Genomic DNA, 19,878 nt, shown 5'->3' with positions numbered 1-19,878 from the left:
GTCTATGCATTTATTTTGTACTTTAAAGGAACAAAGGCCAGGAAGGTCCTACGGAGGCAAGGACTAGACTCATGCTCAAACTGAGATTCCATCAAAGAATAAAGCAATCCACTTTCATATTTTATATACAACAGTATATACACCACAAATGAAAATTTCACAGTAACAATCAATAGTTATCATATTTCACAGATGCTATGACTACCAGATCATCAATAAGTGAAGAATTTCCAAAATAAGTGACTCATTTCCAAAAATTCTAAACTTAATTCTGGTGAATATTGAATTTCTGCTCTGATGCCACAATAGCATAACCTAAAGCAAGCATTTTACTTTGAGAGAGAGAGAGAGAGAGAGCACAAGAAAGACAAAGCCCGGGAACTCCTGATTAACAACTAATTATCAGAGGAGAGAAAGAGAAAGAGAAGGAAATCAACTCTATTATAGACCATCCTTAAAACTTCCTCTCCTAAGCAAGCCTTTTTACATAAAAGCTAAATAGAGATTAAATGAACAGGGAGAGCAGTTAGAGAAGCAGTAATTATGGTACTGAATAACCCACACATGAATTGTCAGTTCCAAATATAAGCGTATTTGTCTTCCTGGTAACACTTCTTTAAAAAAAAAAAAAAGTGTATGTAGCCACTTACCGATTTATAAGCCACAATCTTTATGGACAAATTGGAGCCAATGGTCAGCTGACAGGGCCAGGGCATGGGACGCCTCTCAATTTTCTTAAAGACACACAGCTGTCTCAGACTCTCACTGAAGAAAAATGTAAAAGTGAAAGCAACAATTTTTAGATGTTGACTTGGCTGAACACTGTGCTCAGTTTTCTAGAATGAGGAGTGAGCTGTTGTTGATCACAGAGGGCTGAAGAGCGAGCGGGGGATGGCAGGAAAATGACAACCACAAGTTGGGAGACAGCCAGGGTACGAGTGATTTTGGCTTCGGAAAAGGAAGTTGAATTACTCTGCTGACAGGTGAAAATGAACATCACTACCTTCCCCTATTCAATCTCTCCCTTCAACCCAGCCAACCACTCCGTTGTTCTTAACAGATTTTTTTCAGGACCTAAGACATTTTGTGGATATGATAAAAGTATATTCATAAGTGATTATGCACCATTATAAAGGGTTCACCAACTCCCTGAGAACCATGCAGCTGATGAGCCCTTCCTTGTTCTAGAATAGTGTCTTTCTACTTGGGGGTGCTCTACGGCCAAGATGAGAATCATGTTGATAGGGGGCAATGGTAGAACAGGGTGGGGGGGTGTCACAAGGAAGAGGCAGACTCAGCAGGGAGACACAGTTGGGAAAAAGTTGAGAAACACAGGTCTAGTCCACCAAAGGGCGGGCACTCTCCTCTACCACTACTATTCAGAGCTACTACAACTCATTAGATAACTCCCATTGTCTTCAATAAAAGTCATGATACATATACGCATGTGATGGAGAGTTAAGCAAGCAGTCCCTATTCAGTCTTAAGACAAAGCGGATAACCAGGTTTTTTATTAGTCAGGGAACCAGAAGTGGGAAAGTAGCCACTGTGGAAAGCTACTGCCCTTGAACATAAGTCAAGGTCAATTCTACCTTTTCTCAGTGAAGTCAGGAAATCTGCTTCTAAATGGATAGACACGGAGAGTATCGCCAAGTGAAATGTGTCAGAAGGAGAGGGGCAGTTATAGAGTGACTGCATTCATTTGTGGTATATAAAAATATATAGCAGAAACCTAATATCCAAGGCCAGGGAAAACAAGGGCTAGGAGGATTAGTCAGTGGTTGGAATCTACCACGAGTATGTGTGAGGCGGAGGGTAGGTAAGATAGGGAAGAGACCAGTATGACAATAATAGTTGGAAATGATCACACTGAACAAGAGATATACACAACAACCTGTACTGCAAATCACAATGCCCAAAGGGGGAAGGGAGATAAGGGGAGAGAGAGAGAGAGAGAGAGAGAGAGAGAGAGACAGAGACAGAGACAGAGACAAAGACAAGAGAGACAGAGAGACAGAGCCTGTCACAGATACAGGTTGGGGGTGGGGTGGAGGGTGATGGAGGGAACCTGGGGACACCAGTGCTGGGAAATGTACACTGGTGGAGGAAAGGGTGTTGGAATACTGTATAACTGAAACCTAATCATGAACAGCTTTGTATGGGTCTAGTGATTCAACTAAAAAAAAAAAAGATTTACCTTTTCTCTGTTCTCTTCACATACTAAATACTAAAGGAGATAGGTACAATTGTGGCCCTCATTAAAATAAAAAAAATAATGACCAAACATATGAAAAGATATAGTCCAGATGACAAGCCTCTTAGCATAGAGGAAAAGCTGCACAGCAAAGAGGCAAAGAGAATTACCCGACATCATCTGGCGAAGGGCAAAGAGGTCTCAAAGAGGCTTCAAGTTTCAGAAACAATTTTAGAACAATTAATAGGTATTTCAGCTGACACACTCCTTCCTAAGCTACGATAACACCATGGTTTGGGATTTCTTAGGGGAATGAATAGATCTGAGCCAAGTCTAATCTGTCTCCTATGACATTTTTGTTTATTTCTGTTTTTGAGCCACACCCGGCCATGTGCAGCGGTTATTCCTGCCTCTGCACTCAGGAATCACTCCTGGCGGTGTTTGGGAGAGTATAAGGGATGTCAGCCCAAAACATCAACCACACGCACACAAAAAAAGACCACCAAAAAACAATGCAACATCAAATTCTTAGGACAATACAAAGTAATTTCTTTCCTTGTTGTGATACAGGAAAATAATTTTTCTCTATGATAACATGATAAAGATGTTAGCTGAAGATAGATTTATATTCCACAGTAGAAAAAGATTTGAAGCAAAATAATTAGGAACACATCATAACGCAAATTCTAATAATATGACATAAATGTTATTGAACAAGATTCCTCATTGATTTCTTTAGCACCCGCTGAGAAACTGCAGATGAATTTCCCCAATTATCTGTAATTTTTCAAGTGTTTGTACTTAGACAATCGGAATATACTGCCTGCCAATTACAATCACCAGAAATTCTTTTCGGGGGTGGGAGGGTAGAGATGTATTTGGGTCATACCCAGCTGTACTCTGGGCTTACTCCTAGCCTATGCTGAGAGATCATTCCCTGTGGTGCTCAGGGGATTGAACTGGGGTCAGCCGCATGCAGGGTAAATACCTTAACTAACCCCTGAACTCCCGCTGGGTCCTCACCAGAAATAATTCTGAAGTATGACTCCAGGGGCTGGAGTAATAATATAGTGGGTAAGCTGTTCACCTTGGACATGGCTGACCTGGGTTCAATTCCTGGCACCACGTATGGTCCTCCAGTACCACTAGAAGTAATTCCTGAGCACAGATCCTGAAGTAAGCCCTGGGCATGTCCCAGAAAACAAAAACAAAAACAAAAATTTAAAAACAGGGACGAGGGAATTGTGTGTATGTGAGGGCTGGGGGAATACTATGAGAAGGAATTTGAACAGAAATGTACTGAAGCTAATGACAAAACACTAACTGTTGAATCTTTATTTAAGAACGTTGCTTAAAGTTTATTTTGTATGTGAATAAACTGAAACGAATTCAGGAGCATCAAGTAATACTATCTGTGAAAATCTGTAGTACATAAATCACACTATACGGTAAAGAACTGCCTCCACTCTTATCAGACCACACCTTTTAAGCACATACTGTTCAAGATGAAATTTTTATCCCTCTCTGGTTCTCTGTGCAAAGGAAATGTAGTCTAATCTCAAACAAAACTGAGATAAATACAGGAGAAAGTCACTCCCATGGGTTTATGGTTTTTAACTGGATGGTTGAGGGAGAGGGGTTTCTTTATTGCTAAAAAGGCTCTTCAAGGGACTGGAGCAGTAGTACAAGAGGGTAGGGCGTTTGCCTTGCAAGTGGCCGCCCTGGGTTCTATCCCCAGCATCCCCTAGGGTCCTCCAAGCACCACTAGGAGTAATTCCTGAGTGCAAAGCCAGGAGTAATTCCTGTGCATTGCCAAGTATGACCAAAAAAGCTGGGGGGTGAGGGGAAGGCTCCTCAAAGGGCCAGAGATATATTCAAATATATCAAATCTTCCCTTGAACTTTTTTTGCACACAAAGTGACCTGGGTTTGATCCCAGGCACCAAATACTGTCCCCTGAACCCTCCCAGGAGTGATTTCTGAGCACAGAGCAAACAAAGTGATTTAAGAAGGAGTGGAAGGGATGGGGCTAGGGTGGTGGGAGGGATGCTGGGACCATCGGTGGTGGAAAATGGGCACTGGTGGAGAGATGGGTACTCAACCATTGTATGACTGAAACGCAAGCATGAAAGTTCATAAGACTATAACTGTACCTCACGGTGATTCACTAATAAAAAATTAAAAATTAAAAAAAAATTTTTAAATGTAAAATGCCTGAAAAACCACATAAACGAAGTAGGTTATAAATTTTTCTCATTTAGGGTATTTGTATTTGGTTTTACTTTTTAATTTTTTTTCCCCCTGATCAAACTGTTTTGTGACCACAGCTGATTTTTAAATTACTATAGTATCATGGGCAGACTCCTAAAACTTAAATCAGAGGACAGGAGAATATTACATGTCTCAGATATAACACCACTTATGTCTATAATTAAAAACTGGGGTGGGTGTAAGTGTCTGAAAAAGAAGGATCCCATGGCATAAAGAGGAAACCTATGACTTCAGTTTTCACATTTTGAACCACTAACTCTCATGTTAGCTATATGTTTCCAAACATTATGGACTTGACTGTCCTGGGTATAAGTAAGAAGTTGGTGCCAACCGTATAAACTGCAAAAAGGACTAGAGGCTTGGGAGCATTTCTTTAATCATCAACAACATCATCATCATCATCATCATCATCATCATCATCATCATCATCATCATCATCATCAGAGTATATGTAAAAGAACAAATTCAATCAACCGTGGCCCAGAAAAAGAGCTGTGGGAGGTGCTTAATCAAGAGAAATTTATAGTTACTATTAAAATTTGTGAAAAACCGGAGTTTCACTTCTTACCTGAAGGAATAAATTTCCTCCAGCCCCTCTTCACCTTCTAAAGACGTCATTATTTTTTTCACGGTCCGAATTCCTTCTTTCTGCTGCTCGGTAATTCCCTTCAGAGGAAATGAGGGTCTATGATGGGCTGAGGCGAAGTCACCATCTCCTCTGTCCCCTGTTCCATCTTCCTTGCCAACGGCGAAAGGCAGGCTATTGGAAGGCAAAGTGGTTAAGTGTAGGATAACATTGGTTTGTCCTTTCTGCCTTGTCACAGGGAGCTTAGGTTTACTGGGTTACTCCCATCACAGTGCTTCCAAGGCACTCCCATTCCTCTGTGTTTATCTGTAACCTCTTTCTTTGTGCTGCTTCCCCAACAGATCAATCTCTTTATCTCCCAACCAGACTCTGTTAACTTATAAACATTGCTTTTCTCGCCTCCTTATGTCCTTTGCATAGCTAACTGAGAGCAATGTCCTATTTTGTACAGATACAAGGAGACAGTTAATGCTATGTTTTTCTAAGTTGGGAGTTAATTGACTCCAAATAATATTCACTCCTGGGCATCTGTTTTCTCGACTTAAGCTTCAGTTGCCCTTACTTCTTAGCACCCCAAGAGCAGGGTCCCAAAGAGGGACTGGATGGACTCAGAGCAAGCTGTGAGCTACCCAGGCATCAAAATGGGCCAGGCCACCGCACTATAATACTTAACTATAAGTTAAGAGCATGGTCATGGACAAATTCTTTCAGGACCCAGAAAGTAACAACTAAATTAGGACCCTGCTAGGGTTAGGAAAGGTTAATCTGGCCTGAACACTGTAGTCTGGGATCTATAGCGAGATGTCCTCAGGAGAGCCACCCTACAAGCTATAATATATCTCTTTCTGTGTCCATACAAAATGACTAATATTAATAAGTAGAATTAAGATGAATGTTTACACGGTTACTGGACGAAGGGAAGGAGAAAACTCCCTAGGTGGTATTTGGCCCTTGAGCTGATCTCCTGGCTGCAGGAAGGGCTTTCATAAGTTGACTGTGCTACCAGGACAGGGGTGTGGCTGCTACCGCCAAGTTTGGAGGGTGAAAACTTGCCAGAGAGCAGGATGGTGAGTCAGAGCCTGGAGAAACTAGCGAGGAAGACAGGAGTCTAGAATGAGGAGCTCAGGGAGACTGGGGCAGGCGCGGGGAAGAATGGAATGAAAGGCCAAGATCACCAATCAGCCTGGCCCTCATTTCCTCCTTCACCCACCCTTGGCATCGGCCATCCAGGGTGGGGAATTGGGCCGAGACCGCCCGAACGCGGGCGGTGAGAGAGAGCCGCAGATTTCTCATTCAAATACACGGCTAAGACCCCGCTCAGAAGCCAAGTCCAAAAGGGGATTCCAATCCTGCAACTCACTCACTAGCCAGAAGAGAATGGGCTTGTCAGGAAAACATTCCATGCTTCGAATTTCTCATCTGTCCAGTGGTACTTAATCTACCTTAAGCAATATTCCACTGGCAGAACTTGAGTTACATAATCAAATCATGGCAAGGGCAAGGTGCACACGATCTTGGAGGAGTAGGCTAGAGTGTCACCCACCCAGAGATCACGCCACTCCCTGGACCTCTCCTTTCCTCTCTTTGGTCTTCGTTTGCCTCTATGCTGGCTTCAGTCGCTCAGACTGACTTCCTCTGAATACAGACCCACACTAAGCATCCGAGAGCATTTAGACCTCTACTGTCGGATTTGAAAATAAAAACCCATCAGCCCTCATTCACGTCAAGAGAGGAAAAGTTTAGGAGGAAGAGGGCTGGGGAGATAGAAGATTAGAAAAGGTGTTCTACGACTTTGTTTTTTCACACTTTGAACTATTAACTCTTGTGTTATCCACATGTTATCTATATCTATATAGTGCCTTGCACACAACTGACCCCAGTTGCATCCCTAGCACCCCATACAATCCCCTAAGCATCACCAAGAGTAATTCCTGAACAGCACAAACCCTAGAGTAGTCCCTGAGTACCTGAATATAGTTGGGTATGGTACCAAAAAAGGAAAAAAACAAAAAAGAAGAAAGAAAAATGAAAAAAAAAGAAGGAATGCTCCCTAGAGAGTGGTGAAGGGCATTCTAGAGAGACAAAAATTAAACACAGACCCACTGAAAATCCTTCAAGGGGGAATCCTATTTAGGAAACTCCTCCCATCTCCCATAACCTGGGTGCTTCCCTGCCTTCGTCTTTTGCCCTTTCTGTTTCCTAACTTCAATCTTTTACTGAATTCGGCCGTTGGCTCCCCAGTCCCTGGTTTTCAGCGTTGATAGCTTGAGGGTGAGACCCTGAACATCTGTGCCCACTACAGCATCCGGCGAAAGCCAGCCAGGGGTTTGCCATCGGCGTTGGCTGAAGTCAACTGGCCACATTCAGTCTGTCACTTCTTTCTCTCTCCGTCTGGCCTTCCAATGAGTACAGCGGCCAGTGGCAGCTCGTCCCGGGCAGGCCTGCGCACGCTGGCCCTGTGTTCTCCTACTGACCACTTGTCCGGGCAGCAGCGATATAAGGGGAACTGGAGAACTGATGACTGTGCCCAGGGCTACTCTCCCGGAGATCTGAAGCTCCTTCTCTCCCGAAGGCCTCTCTGGGATGCTCAGTCACTGGCAAAAAAGTCGTTTTACTCTCCTCAAGCAGAGAATGTTTTTACCTTGTACTTCCTTTCAGAGGAAAAAACAACTTTCAAGGTTATTATAAATATTAAATAAAAGACCACCAACTAAATACTTAGAACTCAAATAATGCTATTCTTCTGGCTGACACAGGATTTCTACACAGAAATCATTAATTGTTAGAAATAAGTGAAAGCAATTTTGTTTCTGTGTCTCACTCCAATTGTTTGACTGAAATTAGACTAAAACTAGATTGAGCTTACCAGTCATGGGAATACTCCCTAATAATTGTACAAATTGAAAAATAAGCCAACCAAGCACATTTCATAATAACCTAATGACACTTTGTAACAGTTTTCACATGAAAAAAAATTCTCCTTGAATCCTCATATTGGTGTATAGAGATTTCTACCACTGTTTTCTAAAAAAGAAACCAAAGCTCACAAAGATGGAATCATTTGCACAAAACTGCACAGCTAAGGGGCAGGAAAGATAATACATGAGCTTGCCTTGCATTCAGCTGACTCTGGTTTGAAGCCTCAGCATCCCAAAGTGCTGCCAAGAGGGATCCCTAAATGCGGAGACAGGAATGGCACCTAAACACCACAAAGTGTGTCCCCCAAACCCAAAAGAAACAAACTACTAATACAAGGTGGTGATGGCTGGAGCAGTGGCTCAGCCCCAGCTGACAGGAGAGGCAAGATTCTTTCCACTGCGATTTATCTCATCTCTTTGTCCCTAGAAACCGGAAGTGCTGATTTCAGCAGCCTGTTCGATTCACTCAACATTTCCGGTTGGTCAACGCTAGGTAAAAGATGAGTTTAACAATCCTTGTCTAGCATTTTACTTGCTCTAGTTAAGGACGCTGTTTAAATTGCTTCTGTATTCACCACGGCAGAGTCACATGTCCTGCACGGCCACCAGGTAGAGTGTCCAGGGAGTAGCGGATGGTCCCTCGGGGATCCAACAGGGAAATGACAAGAAAAGGAAAGAGTCGGGAGTTTATCTTGGGAAAGGAGGTTATAACAACAGGTGCTTTTCTACCCTGATTTGGATTAGAAATAAACTTTCCCTGAGTCAGTAGAAGAAATGAGAACTAGGTCCAAGAAACAGTTGTAAGCTCAAAATAAAGTGCTTCTTTGGTCTGTTCTTCTCTTTTTAGTCCAACTGAAACAAAGGTTCCCAAACACCCCCTTTTGCAGGAAAAAATTCACTCAGTGTCCCCCCGGAAATCTGCCTTCTTTAAATGAAAATAAATGAATATAAAGGGCCCTCCCATTGCACTCAAGTCTATCACCCCCCACATCATTCTAGCACCCCTGCAAGGGAAGGGGGGTGGATTTGGGGTGCAGTATTACCCACTGTGGTAAACACTAAATTAAAATCATCAGTTATACGTGAAATAGGGCTGGAGCGATAGCATAGCGGTTGGGTGTTCGCCTTTCACGCGGCCGACCCGAGTTCGATTCCTCCGCCCGTCTCGGAGAGCCCAGCAAGCTACCGAGAGTATCGAGCCCACTCGGCAGAGCCTGGCAAGCTACCCGTGCGTATTGGATATGCCAAAAACAGTAACAATAAGTCTCTCAATGAGAGAAGTTACTGGTGCCCGCTCGAACAAATGGATGAGCAACAGGATGACAGACAGACAGACATGTGAAATGCACAAAACAATAATACCAAAACTTTGCGTGCCAAGTTTTACTTTGCACACAGGAGATTTGTAGCACAGGAGGAAAGCATATTACCCAAGAAAGAAAGCACAACCAGTTAAAGAACAAGTAGAGGAGAAGGAGGATCCCTTTTCAACACACAGTATGGCACCGTCCCTACAAACACACACAGCCCTCCCCAGTGACGCTGACAGAAGTCTAGCAGGCACCAAGCATGTAAAGGCATCCAGAGATCAGGACCAGGGAACAGAAGCTGAGCTGGCTTTTGGAAGCACCGAGAGAACATTAGCTCAGTACGAAGTGTCACTTGAAAAGCACTTGGTCTTAGAACGCATAAGCTTGAACTGTTTTTTACTTCATTTCTACAGAAAGGAGCGACACTCGGCAGCCTTTAAGAGGCGCATGCATGCAAGAGAGGTTCTTCATTCCCCGTGGCAGGCGTTTCAAAGAAGGCAGTGGCCACTTTCCACTCTGAGCTGGAGGCTCCCTTTTAGAAAAATAAAATAAAAAATGAATGTCCCCAGAAAACTAATAATTTACCACCCCATGAAAAAAGACTCGGCTTTTACCAAGATCAGAAGAAAAAGTAGGTTTCAGATGCAGCAGGAAGGAAGGATTAGTGTAGCAAAAAGATACTACCTTATATATTACCTCTTAGTATATAAGATAAAGCAAATAATTGGAGAGGAAATTCAAGATATTAGGGTGGGGAGGGAAGAGAGGCTTGCCTCTGCAAACTGTAAGATACATTTCTCACAAAATTTGTTTCTGACCTCTACAGACATGAAAGTGAAAGATATTTTATGTAGCACTGTAGCACTGTCCTCCCGTTGTTCATCTATTTGCTTGAGCGGGCACCAGTAACGTCTCCATTGTGAGACTTGTTGTTACTGTTTTTTGGCATGTTGAATACACCACGAGTAGCTTGCCAGGCTCTGCCATGTGGGCGGGATACTCTCGGTAGCTTGCTGGGCTCTCCGAGAGGGACAGAGGAATCAAATCCGGGTTGGCCTCGTGCAAGGCAAACACCCTACCCACTGTGGAAATGAGAGTATGTGTTTAAATGTATTTAAAATGATTCCCTGGTTGACATTCTTCTCTACGCCACTCTGCAAAACACAAGTTCCTCGAGCTGTTTGAGAAAAGACACTATCAATCTGGAAACTATCTGGTCAAATTCCTCTATGTAATCAAGAAGTGAACTCAACATCCTCCAAAGAACCCTCTAAGTCTTCAACACTTGAAGACTTTAAGAGCAGAGAAACAAGAGGCTGGAGAGACAGGAACGGGTGTTTGTCTTGAAGGCAGCCAACGCGGGCTCACTCCCAGCATCACATATGATTCCCCTGGACCTCATCAGGTCTTCACTGTGCTTTTCACTGTGCTCTTCACTGTGCTCCTCAGCAATACCATGGTCTCCACCCGCCTCCCCCCACAGAAATTCCAAAATTTCAAAAAGGAATAGTGAATAAAACATCTACTGCTGAGCTAAATTCCTGGGTCTCACTGTGACCTTCATCCTTGGACCACCATTCAGGAGCATCCTCGCCACACTGAGAGTAATCTGTGGTTGTTTGCTGAGTTCACTCACCTGACTGATTCTGATTCTGACTGGGGGTGTGGGGAGGGGAGGGAGGAAGAGACGGAGGGAGGGAGAAAGCAGGTAAAAGAGAGGGATGGGGAGGGAGAGAGCGGGGGAGGGAGAGCGGACAGTCAGGGAGGGCAGTAGAGAGGGAGAGAGAGAGGGAGTGAAGAGAGAGAGGGTGGGGAGGGGGAGAGGGGGAGGAAGGGAGTGGGGTGAGAGAGAGGGTGAGAGAGAGGAAGGGGAAGGAGAGAAGGAGAGAAAGAGGGTGGGGAGAGAGGGGGGAGAGAGAGGGAGAGAGAGAGGAAGGGGAGGGAGAAAGGGAGAGGGAGAAAGGGAGAGAGAGGGGGGTGAGAGGAAGGGGAGGGAGAGAGGGTAGGGAGAGAGGGAGGGGTAGAGAGGGAGGTGGAGAGGGGATGAGAGAGAGGGAGAGAGAGGAAAGGGAGGGAGAGAGGGAGAGAGAGGAGGGGGAGAGAGAGGGAGGGGGAGAGAGGGAGGTGGAGAGAGAGAGAAAGAGAGAGAGGGAGAGGGAGAGAGGGAGGGGTGAACTAACTCCTGAGAATCAAGTATTGTGCGCAGGGGTCCCACTCACTGCACTTAGGGATCCGTCTACAAACATTACCCCAAAGGTCTTACAAGAACTGCAGGGAGATGCCAGATTTCTTCAAGTTCTCGATGACCGTCTCCAGTTGATCTTTGCTGAACGGGCTGCTGAGGTCAGTGAAGACTTCAATATGCCTCTTCTCAAACTTCTTTCCGCTGAAGAGACAGAGTCCGCACGTTAAGAAACCTTTCTCCTGTATTAGTCCCCACGAATTCAAATGTACTTGGCCAGTGAGCAGAGCGCTGCTAAGGAGTGAAGCTGGACACGGTGAACAAACACAACCGGATGCTCAGACCGGAAGCTCACATACGTGTAGGCGCCCAGCTCTGGGCCCACTAGAAACACAATGTAACTCATACTTGTAACAACTTGGATAAAACTTGGAAGCCTTGTGCATCCGTTACGCTCCTGGCGGCCTAATTCTCACTTTAAAGGGGTGGTCCTTATGCTTTGGGCTCGCCTCCACACAGGCAGAACACAGTCTAGCACTCTCACGGGGCTCTACGACGTTAGCCTGATAGCCAGACACCACGGCCAGCTTCTACTTAGAGGGTCCGTGGCAAGATTTTACATGTGATGTAAAGAGAGAGAGAATAGCACGATTAAATAGTCGAGGAATACATATGCATGGAGGGATATGTCGAAAGATAAACATTTTCAAGTCCTTAAACCCTTGAACATACATGATGACTTTTCAGTATCTGTATCGCAAACCATAATGCCCCAAAAGTGGGGAGGAGAGGGAGAGAGAAGAAGGGAGGAGAGAGGAGAGGAGAGGAGAGAAAAAGTGCCTGCCATGGAGGTAGGCGATGGAGGGATAGGGAAGAGACTGGGGACACTGGTGGTAGGAAATATACACAGGTGAAGGGATGGGTGTTGGAACATTATATAACTGACAACCAACCATGACCAACCTCATAACTGTATCTCGCTGTGATTCAATTTAAAAAATTATATTAAAAAAAAGGCCCCCAAACAGCCAAAGATGTATTTTTCCGCAGAGAAATTCCCACAACATCACCATTCCTCTTAAAACTTTTAAAGAAGAGAAATTGAACCCTATCACTTAATTCTATCAATGTTTCTTCAGTTCGTCAGACAAACATGCTGCTTGATGAACAGGGAAATCAACAACACACTGAGTACTTGTATCACTTGTCCTTCCGCTGATCTTCAATTTGCTCGAGCGGGCGCCAGTAAGGTCTCCATTCATCCCTGTCATGTACTAGTGTAGCCCCATGGGCGCTGAATACACCCATACAATTTTGCTTTTTCAACAAAGGCTCATTCCCAGCTCTCTTCAGTAGAGACACTTACACTGTTTCTTGCTGAATCAAATCCATGCACACGATGAGAGCATCCACGACTCAGCTAGTTAAGGGTAGAAGATGCCCCAGATGGTCCCGTTACCCCAAACAACAAGCAACTTTTCTCTGGGGAGGGTCACAATGCTGGAAATTAAACAACACTGGGATGACTGTGTGATGAATCAAAAGTACCTGCCCTTCTGAAGTTGATTTTATTATCATATGTGTGTGTATATATATATATATATATGTATATATACATATATACATACTCACAAATATTACATAACCAGAAAAAATAAACCAAGGTCAACTAACATACTCCATTTAGAAAAAAAAAATATATGCCGTTTTACAGTATCCCTATTTTTTTTTTTAACAATTCAACTATTCTTAAGTAGAAAGTGAACCCTAAGGGAGTATTTTTAATTCACTCCCAACACAGCAGTGAATTTGGAGAGGCTGATTGCTTAGAAAAATGAGTAACCCATTACAATCTGAGCATCTGCAGGAGAAATAAAACCTTCCCTCTGGATACAAGTTTGAGTTTTGGCACCAAAATGCCTTACTTCCAAGAAGCATGGAGAATGTTAATGCTGTACTTTTACTTACAAGAAAAAAAAATAACTCTATATCCAAATTTTTCTAAATTCTAAATCACATCACTAAATTCTCTGTCCAAATTTTATCCTCACTGTCCAATGCCCTTCAACCTCTCAATGTCACTAGTGTGGAGAAGGGGCCAGTGCCTAGATTAGGTATCAAGTCCACTCCGATAAATTTTACACTCAAGCTCATGTCATGTTTTCAAAACCAAAAAGATCTATGTTCTCAAAATTTGAATTCTTAGGGAGCCTCACCAAACTAGATTAAAATTCCCCAGATTAAGAAAAATTCCTCAGGGGTTAAGAAGTTAGGACAACGGGTAAGATCCTTGCCTTGGCCCTGGTTGACCCAGGTTCAATCCCCAGTACCCGGTATGCCCCCCCCCAAGCCTGCCAGGAGTGAATGCCTGAGTGCAGAGCCAGGAGTCAGCCCTGAGCACTGCTAGGTGTGGCCCCCCCAGACAAAACCAAAAAATTTCTCAAGGGGTCTCCTTGGGCTGAAAAGGATACAGTCAGCATGCTGAGAACCTGGCTGGATTTTGTTTTCAAGGTCGTCCAGCAAGTCGAAATCTGGGAGCATGAGATGTCTGTGCACTGTGATGTTCTGATACTGATCGTCCCCGGCAAGGGCATTCTTAGTGCCATCTGTCCCGAAAAGGACTAACGCCACTTCATCCTTGCTCTCTGCAAACACCTAGAGGAGAATGGGAAGAGCAAGAGGTCAAAAGTGATGAGGTGGGCTGGAGCAATAGCAAAGCGGGTAGGGCATTTGCCTTGCATGCGGCTGACTCGGATTCAGATTTCCAGCATCCCATATGGTTCCCCTGAGTACCCCCAGGGCTAATTCCTGAGTGCAAAGCCAGCAGTAACCCCTATGCACTGCTGGGTGTGACTCAAAAAGTAAAAAAAAAAAAAGTCACAAGGTACCCCCTAGAAAAACAACTATCCCTCCCTGTAATAGGTCCACAGTCCATTCTCAACAACTGGCCCCTGGGTCAAAGACAAACCCTAGAATTAAAGCTGACATTTTTAAAAAAAATTATTTTCCCCATTTTTATTGCGGCACTATGGTTTACAAGACTGTTGGTGACCGTCTGGTGCATGTGTAGTTCCAACACCAGAGTGTTTCTTCCCTCGGCCAATGTCCCCAAGGCCCCTCCCATCTCTCCTCCTCTCAACTCCCGGTGAAGCTGAGTTCTCTAGAAGGTTCCTGCAGTTCTGAGGCTTCTGGTATTGCTCACTTACTGTTTCCTTACATAGCACACAGGAGCAAGATCATTCTGTAACTGTCCCTTGCCTCCTGACTGACGTCACTCAACCCAGTACCCTCTAATTCAATCCACTGAGTGGCAGGTTATACGATTCCATCATTTACTTTTTGTGTTGTTGCTTAACTTTTTTAGCTTATTTCACTGAAGGACCATGGTATACAAAGTTATTCATCGTTGGGCTTTAGACACTCAATGTCCCAGCAATGATCCTGCCACCAGTGTCAACTTCCCTCCACCGGGGTCCCCAGGTTCCCTCTCCTACCCGCCCTCCCCAACTCAGCCTGCCATCCTGATAGGCACCATTTTATATTTGGCTGAAGGTAATCTTATGCTGACTTTGGGTCCATCTCCATGTCAGTACAATTTAATGTTGGGAGACGGGAACTGATTAGCTGCTGTTGATTTCCAGTCAACTCAGACTCTTTCTCTCAAAAGAAAAAATAACTATGGGCAGTTTGAAAAAAATAATTATGGGCAGTTTGACAAAAAAAATATAGTGTGCATTTATGGGGTCACTATCTAAGATTCAAATTTTCCATGTTGGAAAAACACTGTTGGTTCATACTTGAACATCATCAACTCCGATTTACAGGAACACATACTCCTTGCAAATTGGGGCAAGAAGACGAGGGACAGGAAAAGTTCTCTTTAGCACTGTTTGTAACAAGACAAAATTAGAAATAAACTGTCATCTTCAAGGATGAAGAACATGTGGCAGAATATACTTTGCAACACTCCAGCAAGAAAAAAACATCAATTTAAACGATGTTTATCTGTAGGATAACATTGGTTTGTCCTTTCTGCCTTGCCACAGGGAGCTTAGGTTTATTGGGTTACTCCCATCACAGTGCTCCCATTCCTCTGTGTTTATTTGTAACCTCTTTCTTTGTGCTCTGTAAACCTGCAAATATTGTTTTTATCTTCTCCTTAAATCCTTTGCATAGTTAATTCAGAGCAATGTCCTTTTTGTATGGACACAAGAAGACAGTTACTGCTATGCTTTTGTAACTTGGGAGCTAACTGACTCTGAATGATGTTTACCTCCTAGACATCTGTTCTCTCAACTTAAGCCTCAGCTGCCCTTCCTTCCTAGCACCCCAAAAGCGGGTCCCGATGAGGGACTGGATGAACCCAGGGCAAGCAGTGAGCTATGTGCTACCCTGGCACCGCAATGGGCCTGGCCAAAGTGCCATAAAATTTAACTATAAGTTAAGAACATGGTCATGGACAAATTCTCTCATGATCCCAAAAGTAATAAGTAGATTCGGACTCTGCTAGGGTTGATTAATCCAGCCTGAGCACTGTAGTCTGAGTCTGTGGCAAGATGTTCCCAGGAGAGCCACCCTACAAGCTCAATTTATTTCTTACTGTGTCCATACAAAATAACTAATATTAAGAAGTAGAATGAAGAGGTTAATTAAGATGTTAATTAAGTTATTGGACTAAAGAGAAGAGGAACAACCCTAGGTGGTGCTTCTGCCCCTGAGCCTGATGGGCAGTCAGGAAGGGCTGTCTTACGCTGATTTTGCTACTGGACTGGGTATAGCGCCAGTGCTGGGGAGTTGGAGAGAGATGAGAGAACTGGAAAGAGATGAGGGAGGGAGCAGGGCAGCAAGATGGAGCACGAAGAGACTAGCAAGGGGGACAGAGGGAGAAGAGTGTAGAAGAAGAATACAGGAGCAGGCATGTGGAGAGAGAGCCCAGGCTGTGAGAGGGAGCGTGGAGAGACCAGCAGGAGAGACAGGAGGAGACGGGAATGAGGGGCAGTGTGAGACTAGAATGGGGAGCCCTGGTGGAGGGATGGGTCAACGATCACTGTACGAAGTGCAAACACATAAGTTCATATGTTTGTAACTGTATATCACAGTGATTCTCTGATAAAAAATTAAAAAAAAAAAGAATGGGGAGCTCAGAGAGACTGAACAGGCACATGGGGAGAATGGGATAAACAGCAACTGATCAACCTACCGGCTTGACCTTCCCTTCCTCCTTCGTCTGCCCCATGACCTGGGCTGCCCCAGATGGGGAAGCAGCCTGAGACCACCCAATCTGGGCGTCCGGCCTTCACTAACCACCAGATTATGCATTTATTAACATGAACAAATCTCAAAGATACAAGGTTAAGAGGAAGTTACATGTACCTTTTAATCATCATGTAAATTTTTAGAGTCTCTTGCCCGAGTGCCTGGCTGTCTTCCCCGGGGCCCCTCGGAGGGGATGGGCTCCAGCTGCCCTCCCCACCCCGAGCAGAGCTCCTGGCCACTGAAGAACGCCGGAACCTAGCCACAGCCATGCTCAAGGCCCCTCTCCACACGTTTGGACAGGCCTCATGCATAAAGGTACCGGCAGAGGAACCCAGGTGTGTGTAATCCCATCAACGGCCAACATCCAGAGACTTAAAAGCTCCCAGAAGCGACATCTTGTAGCCTACTTCTCCCTCTGGGAGAAACTGGCAAGCTGCTGAGAGTTTCCTGCCCACATGGGAGAACCTCACAAGCTTCCCATGGTGTATTCATATGTCAAAGCCAATAACAAGCTGGGTTTCATTCCCCTGACCCTGAAAGAGCCTCCAACGCGGCATCGTTGGGAAGGCCAAGTAGAGAGAGGCTCATAAAATCTCAGGGATAGGACGAATGGAGAGGTTGCTGAGACCGCTCGAGAAATTCAACGATCAATGGGAAAGTAATAATAAATTTTTAAGAGCTTTACCCTAGAGTCTTACATTATTAAGAAATGATGATTATGCCCCAAAGCATAAAATACTCAGGGTAAAAACTAAGGGGGCTCTGAGAAAAAGGGAAGGAATAAGAAGGTTGGGACAGAATACACAGAGACCTCAAGTTTATCGATGACACTGTGGGGGAGCAGCCCGAAGGAGCTATTCCTAGCCAGGGTGCTCAATGTGGCTGCTGGGAGTGCTCAGGTGCCGAGGGCAGAAACAGGCTAAACCATTTGGACAGTCCTCAAAAAACCTAGAAATTGAGCTCCCATTTGACCCAGTGAACATACTGTGGAGGCCCAAAACACAAAGCAGAAATGCCATCTGTACTTCTCTTTTTTTTTTTCTTTTTGGGTCACACTTGGCAATGCACAGGGGTTACTCCTGGCTCTGCACTAAAGAATTACTCCTGGCAGTGCTCAGGGGACCATATGGGATGCTGAGAATCGAACCCGGTCAGTCGCGTGAAAGGCAAATGCCCTACCTGCTGTGCTATCACTCCAGCATCCCCATCTGTACTTCTATATTTCTATATTCATTGTAGCTCTTTCCTCTCTCTTTGTTCCTTCCTCCCTCCCTCCCTAGATCCCTCCCTCCCTCCCTCCCTCCTTTTGACATCCTTTTCTGAGAGAAAGACAAGGACCCAGAAGGCCTAGGTAAGGCCTGGGACTGGTTTTCCTTTTCTACAAAGAGCCAGAATACAACAGCCAGAATCTGGAAACAACTTGTATGCCTGAGAATGGAGGACTGGATCAAGAAACTGTGGTACATCTACAGAATGGAATACTACACAGCTGTTAGGGAAAACGAAGCCATGAAATTTGCTAACAAATGGACGGACATGGAGATTATCATGCTGAGTGAAGTCAGTCAGAAGGAGAGGGACAGATATAGAATGACTATACTCACTTGTGGGATATGAAAAAAAAAAAAACAGTATGAGACTAATATTCAAGGCCAGGGAAAAGCAGGGCCAGAAAAACTGGTTAATGGTTAGAAGCTTACCACAAGTGTGTGTGGGGGAGGGGGCAAGGGCAATTAGGACAGAGAAGAGGCCAGTATGACAATATTATTTGGAAATGAATGGTCTGGACAGGCACTGAATGCTGAAAGTAGGTAAAGGGATATTCCTGATAGCCTTTCAGGGTCTGTACTGCAAACCATAACGCCCAAAAGGGGAGTGGGGGGTGGGGTGTGTGTGTGTGTGTGTGTGTGTGTGTGTGTGTATGTGTGTGTGTGGCGGGGTGGGGGAGTGGGGAAGAGGGAAGTAGAAAGAGAGAGAGAGAGAGAGAGAGAGAGAGAGAGAGAGAGAGAGAGAGAAAGAAAGAGAGAGAGAGAAGTACCTGCCATAGAGGTGGAGGGGTAGGAGGGAAAGTGGGGACATTGGTGGTGGGAAATCTACACTGGTAAAGAGACGGGTGGGTGTTGGACCATTATATGACTGAAACCCAATCATGAACAACTTTGTAACTGTGTATCTCACTGTGATTCAATTAAAAAAATAATAAATTATTTATAAAAGAAAGAAAGGAACAGGTTCCATGGGATACTAGGCAACTGCCTCCATCCCTCTCCTAGCTCTTGGGAGCAACATTTTCTTAATTTAATTTGTTTTTTTCTTTTTGAGTCACACCTGGCGATGCACAGAGGTGACTCCTGGCTCCATCCCCAGGAATTACTCTAGAAAGCATAAATGCATGGTCTTGATGCAAACTGTTACAACCTAAGAGACAGGACCCCCATGGGGAAGGACAGATTGAACTAGCCTGAGGACTTAGTCTGGGATTTACGGTAAAAGCCTTGCTTGCTCTCAGAGCCCAGAGAACTAAGTGTTGGGATCTTTGTCTCTTACTGTATTTATCCAAACAACCGCAAGTATTGATAATTAATACAACTAGACAGAAAGGTAAAAGCAATGTAGTTGTCCCTGGGAGACAGAGTGTCTTCTTGAGTTGATCTCCCCAAGAGAATTCCCTGTGCCAAATATTCATCTATGTAAATGACCAATCACACCTGTCCTTACCTCAACCCCCCTTCAGGTGTTCTATAAGTATGCTAGCAACTCTGCATTAAACAGGCCGCTTTCACCATCAGAATGTGGTCCCCAACCTCCCCGTCTCCCCGTCTCTCTGTGTCTCTGTTGGGGAGCCCTGGGGAGGTGGGGAGGCAGCTCAGGGCCACCGAACGCACACACATGTCCAGCACCAGCCCCTGAGGATTATTTTGTGAATTTACATGCTCAGGGGGGCCATATGGGATGCTGGGGATCGAACCCAGGTCTGCTGCGTGCTAGGCAAATGCCCTTCCCACTGAGCTATGGCTCCAGCCCCAACATTTTTTTAAGAAAAAGAAATCAGATAAATAAGACCAGGATTATACAGTCCTGGACAATGGGGAAATTGCTTTCTGTTATGCTAGTCCTGTGTTTTGTCTCTTACTAAACTCTTCATAATAAAATGTAAAAACA

General features: G+C 44.6%; 1 protein-coding gene across 1 annotated transcript in view; it reads right to left on the bottom strand.

The window, feature by feature from the left end:
* Window positions 1-19,878, bottom strand: part of XRCC5 (X-ray repair cross complementing 5) — a 119,395-nt gene that overhangs the window by 88,451 nt on the left and 11,066 nt on the right. Inside the window, exons 3-7 of the mRNA XM_055121576.1 lie at window positions 13,932-14,115; window positions 12,827-12,875; window positions 11,542-11,664; window positions 5,033-5,224; window positions 651-765 (exon numbers count right to left, since the gene is read on the bottom strand). Coding sequence (XP_054977551.1) covers window positions 651-765; window positions 5,033-5,224; window positions 11,542-11,664; window positions 12,827-12,875; window positions 13,932-14,115 — 663 coding nt within the window. The remainder of the gene's footprint in view (window positions 1-650; window positions 766-5,032; window positions 5,225-11,541; window positions 11,665-12,826; window positions 12,876-13,931; window positions 14,116-19,878) is intronic.

Source organism: Sorex araneus, chromosome X (assembly GCF_027595985.1).
Source record: "Sorex araneus isolate mSorAra2 chromosome X, mSorAra2.pri, whole genome shotgun sequence".
Lineage (NCBI taxonomy): Eukaryota > Metazoa > Chordata > Mammalia > Eulipotyphla > Soricidae > Sorex > Sorex araneus.
Note: the sequence above shows the minus strand (reverse complement) of the source record. Positions and strands in the feature narration are given on the sequence as shown.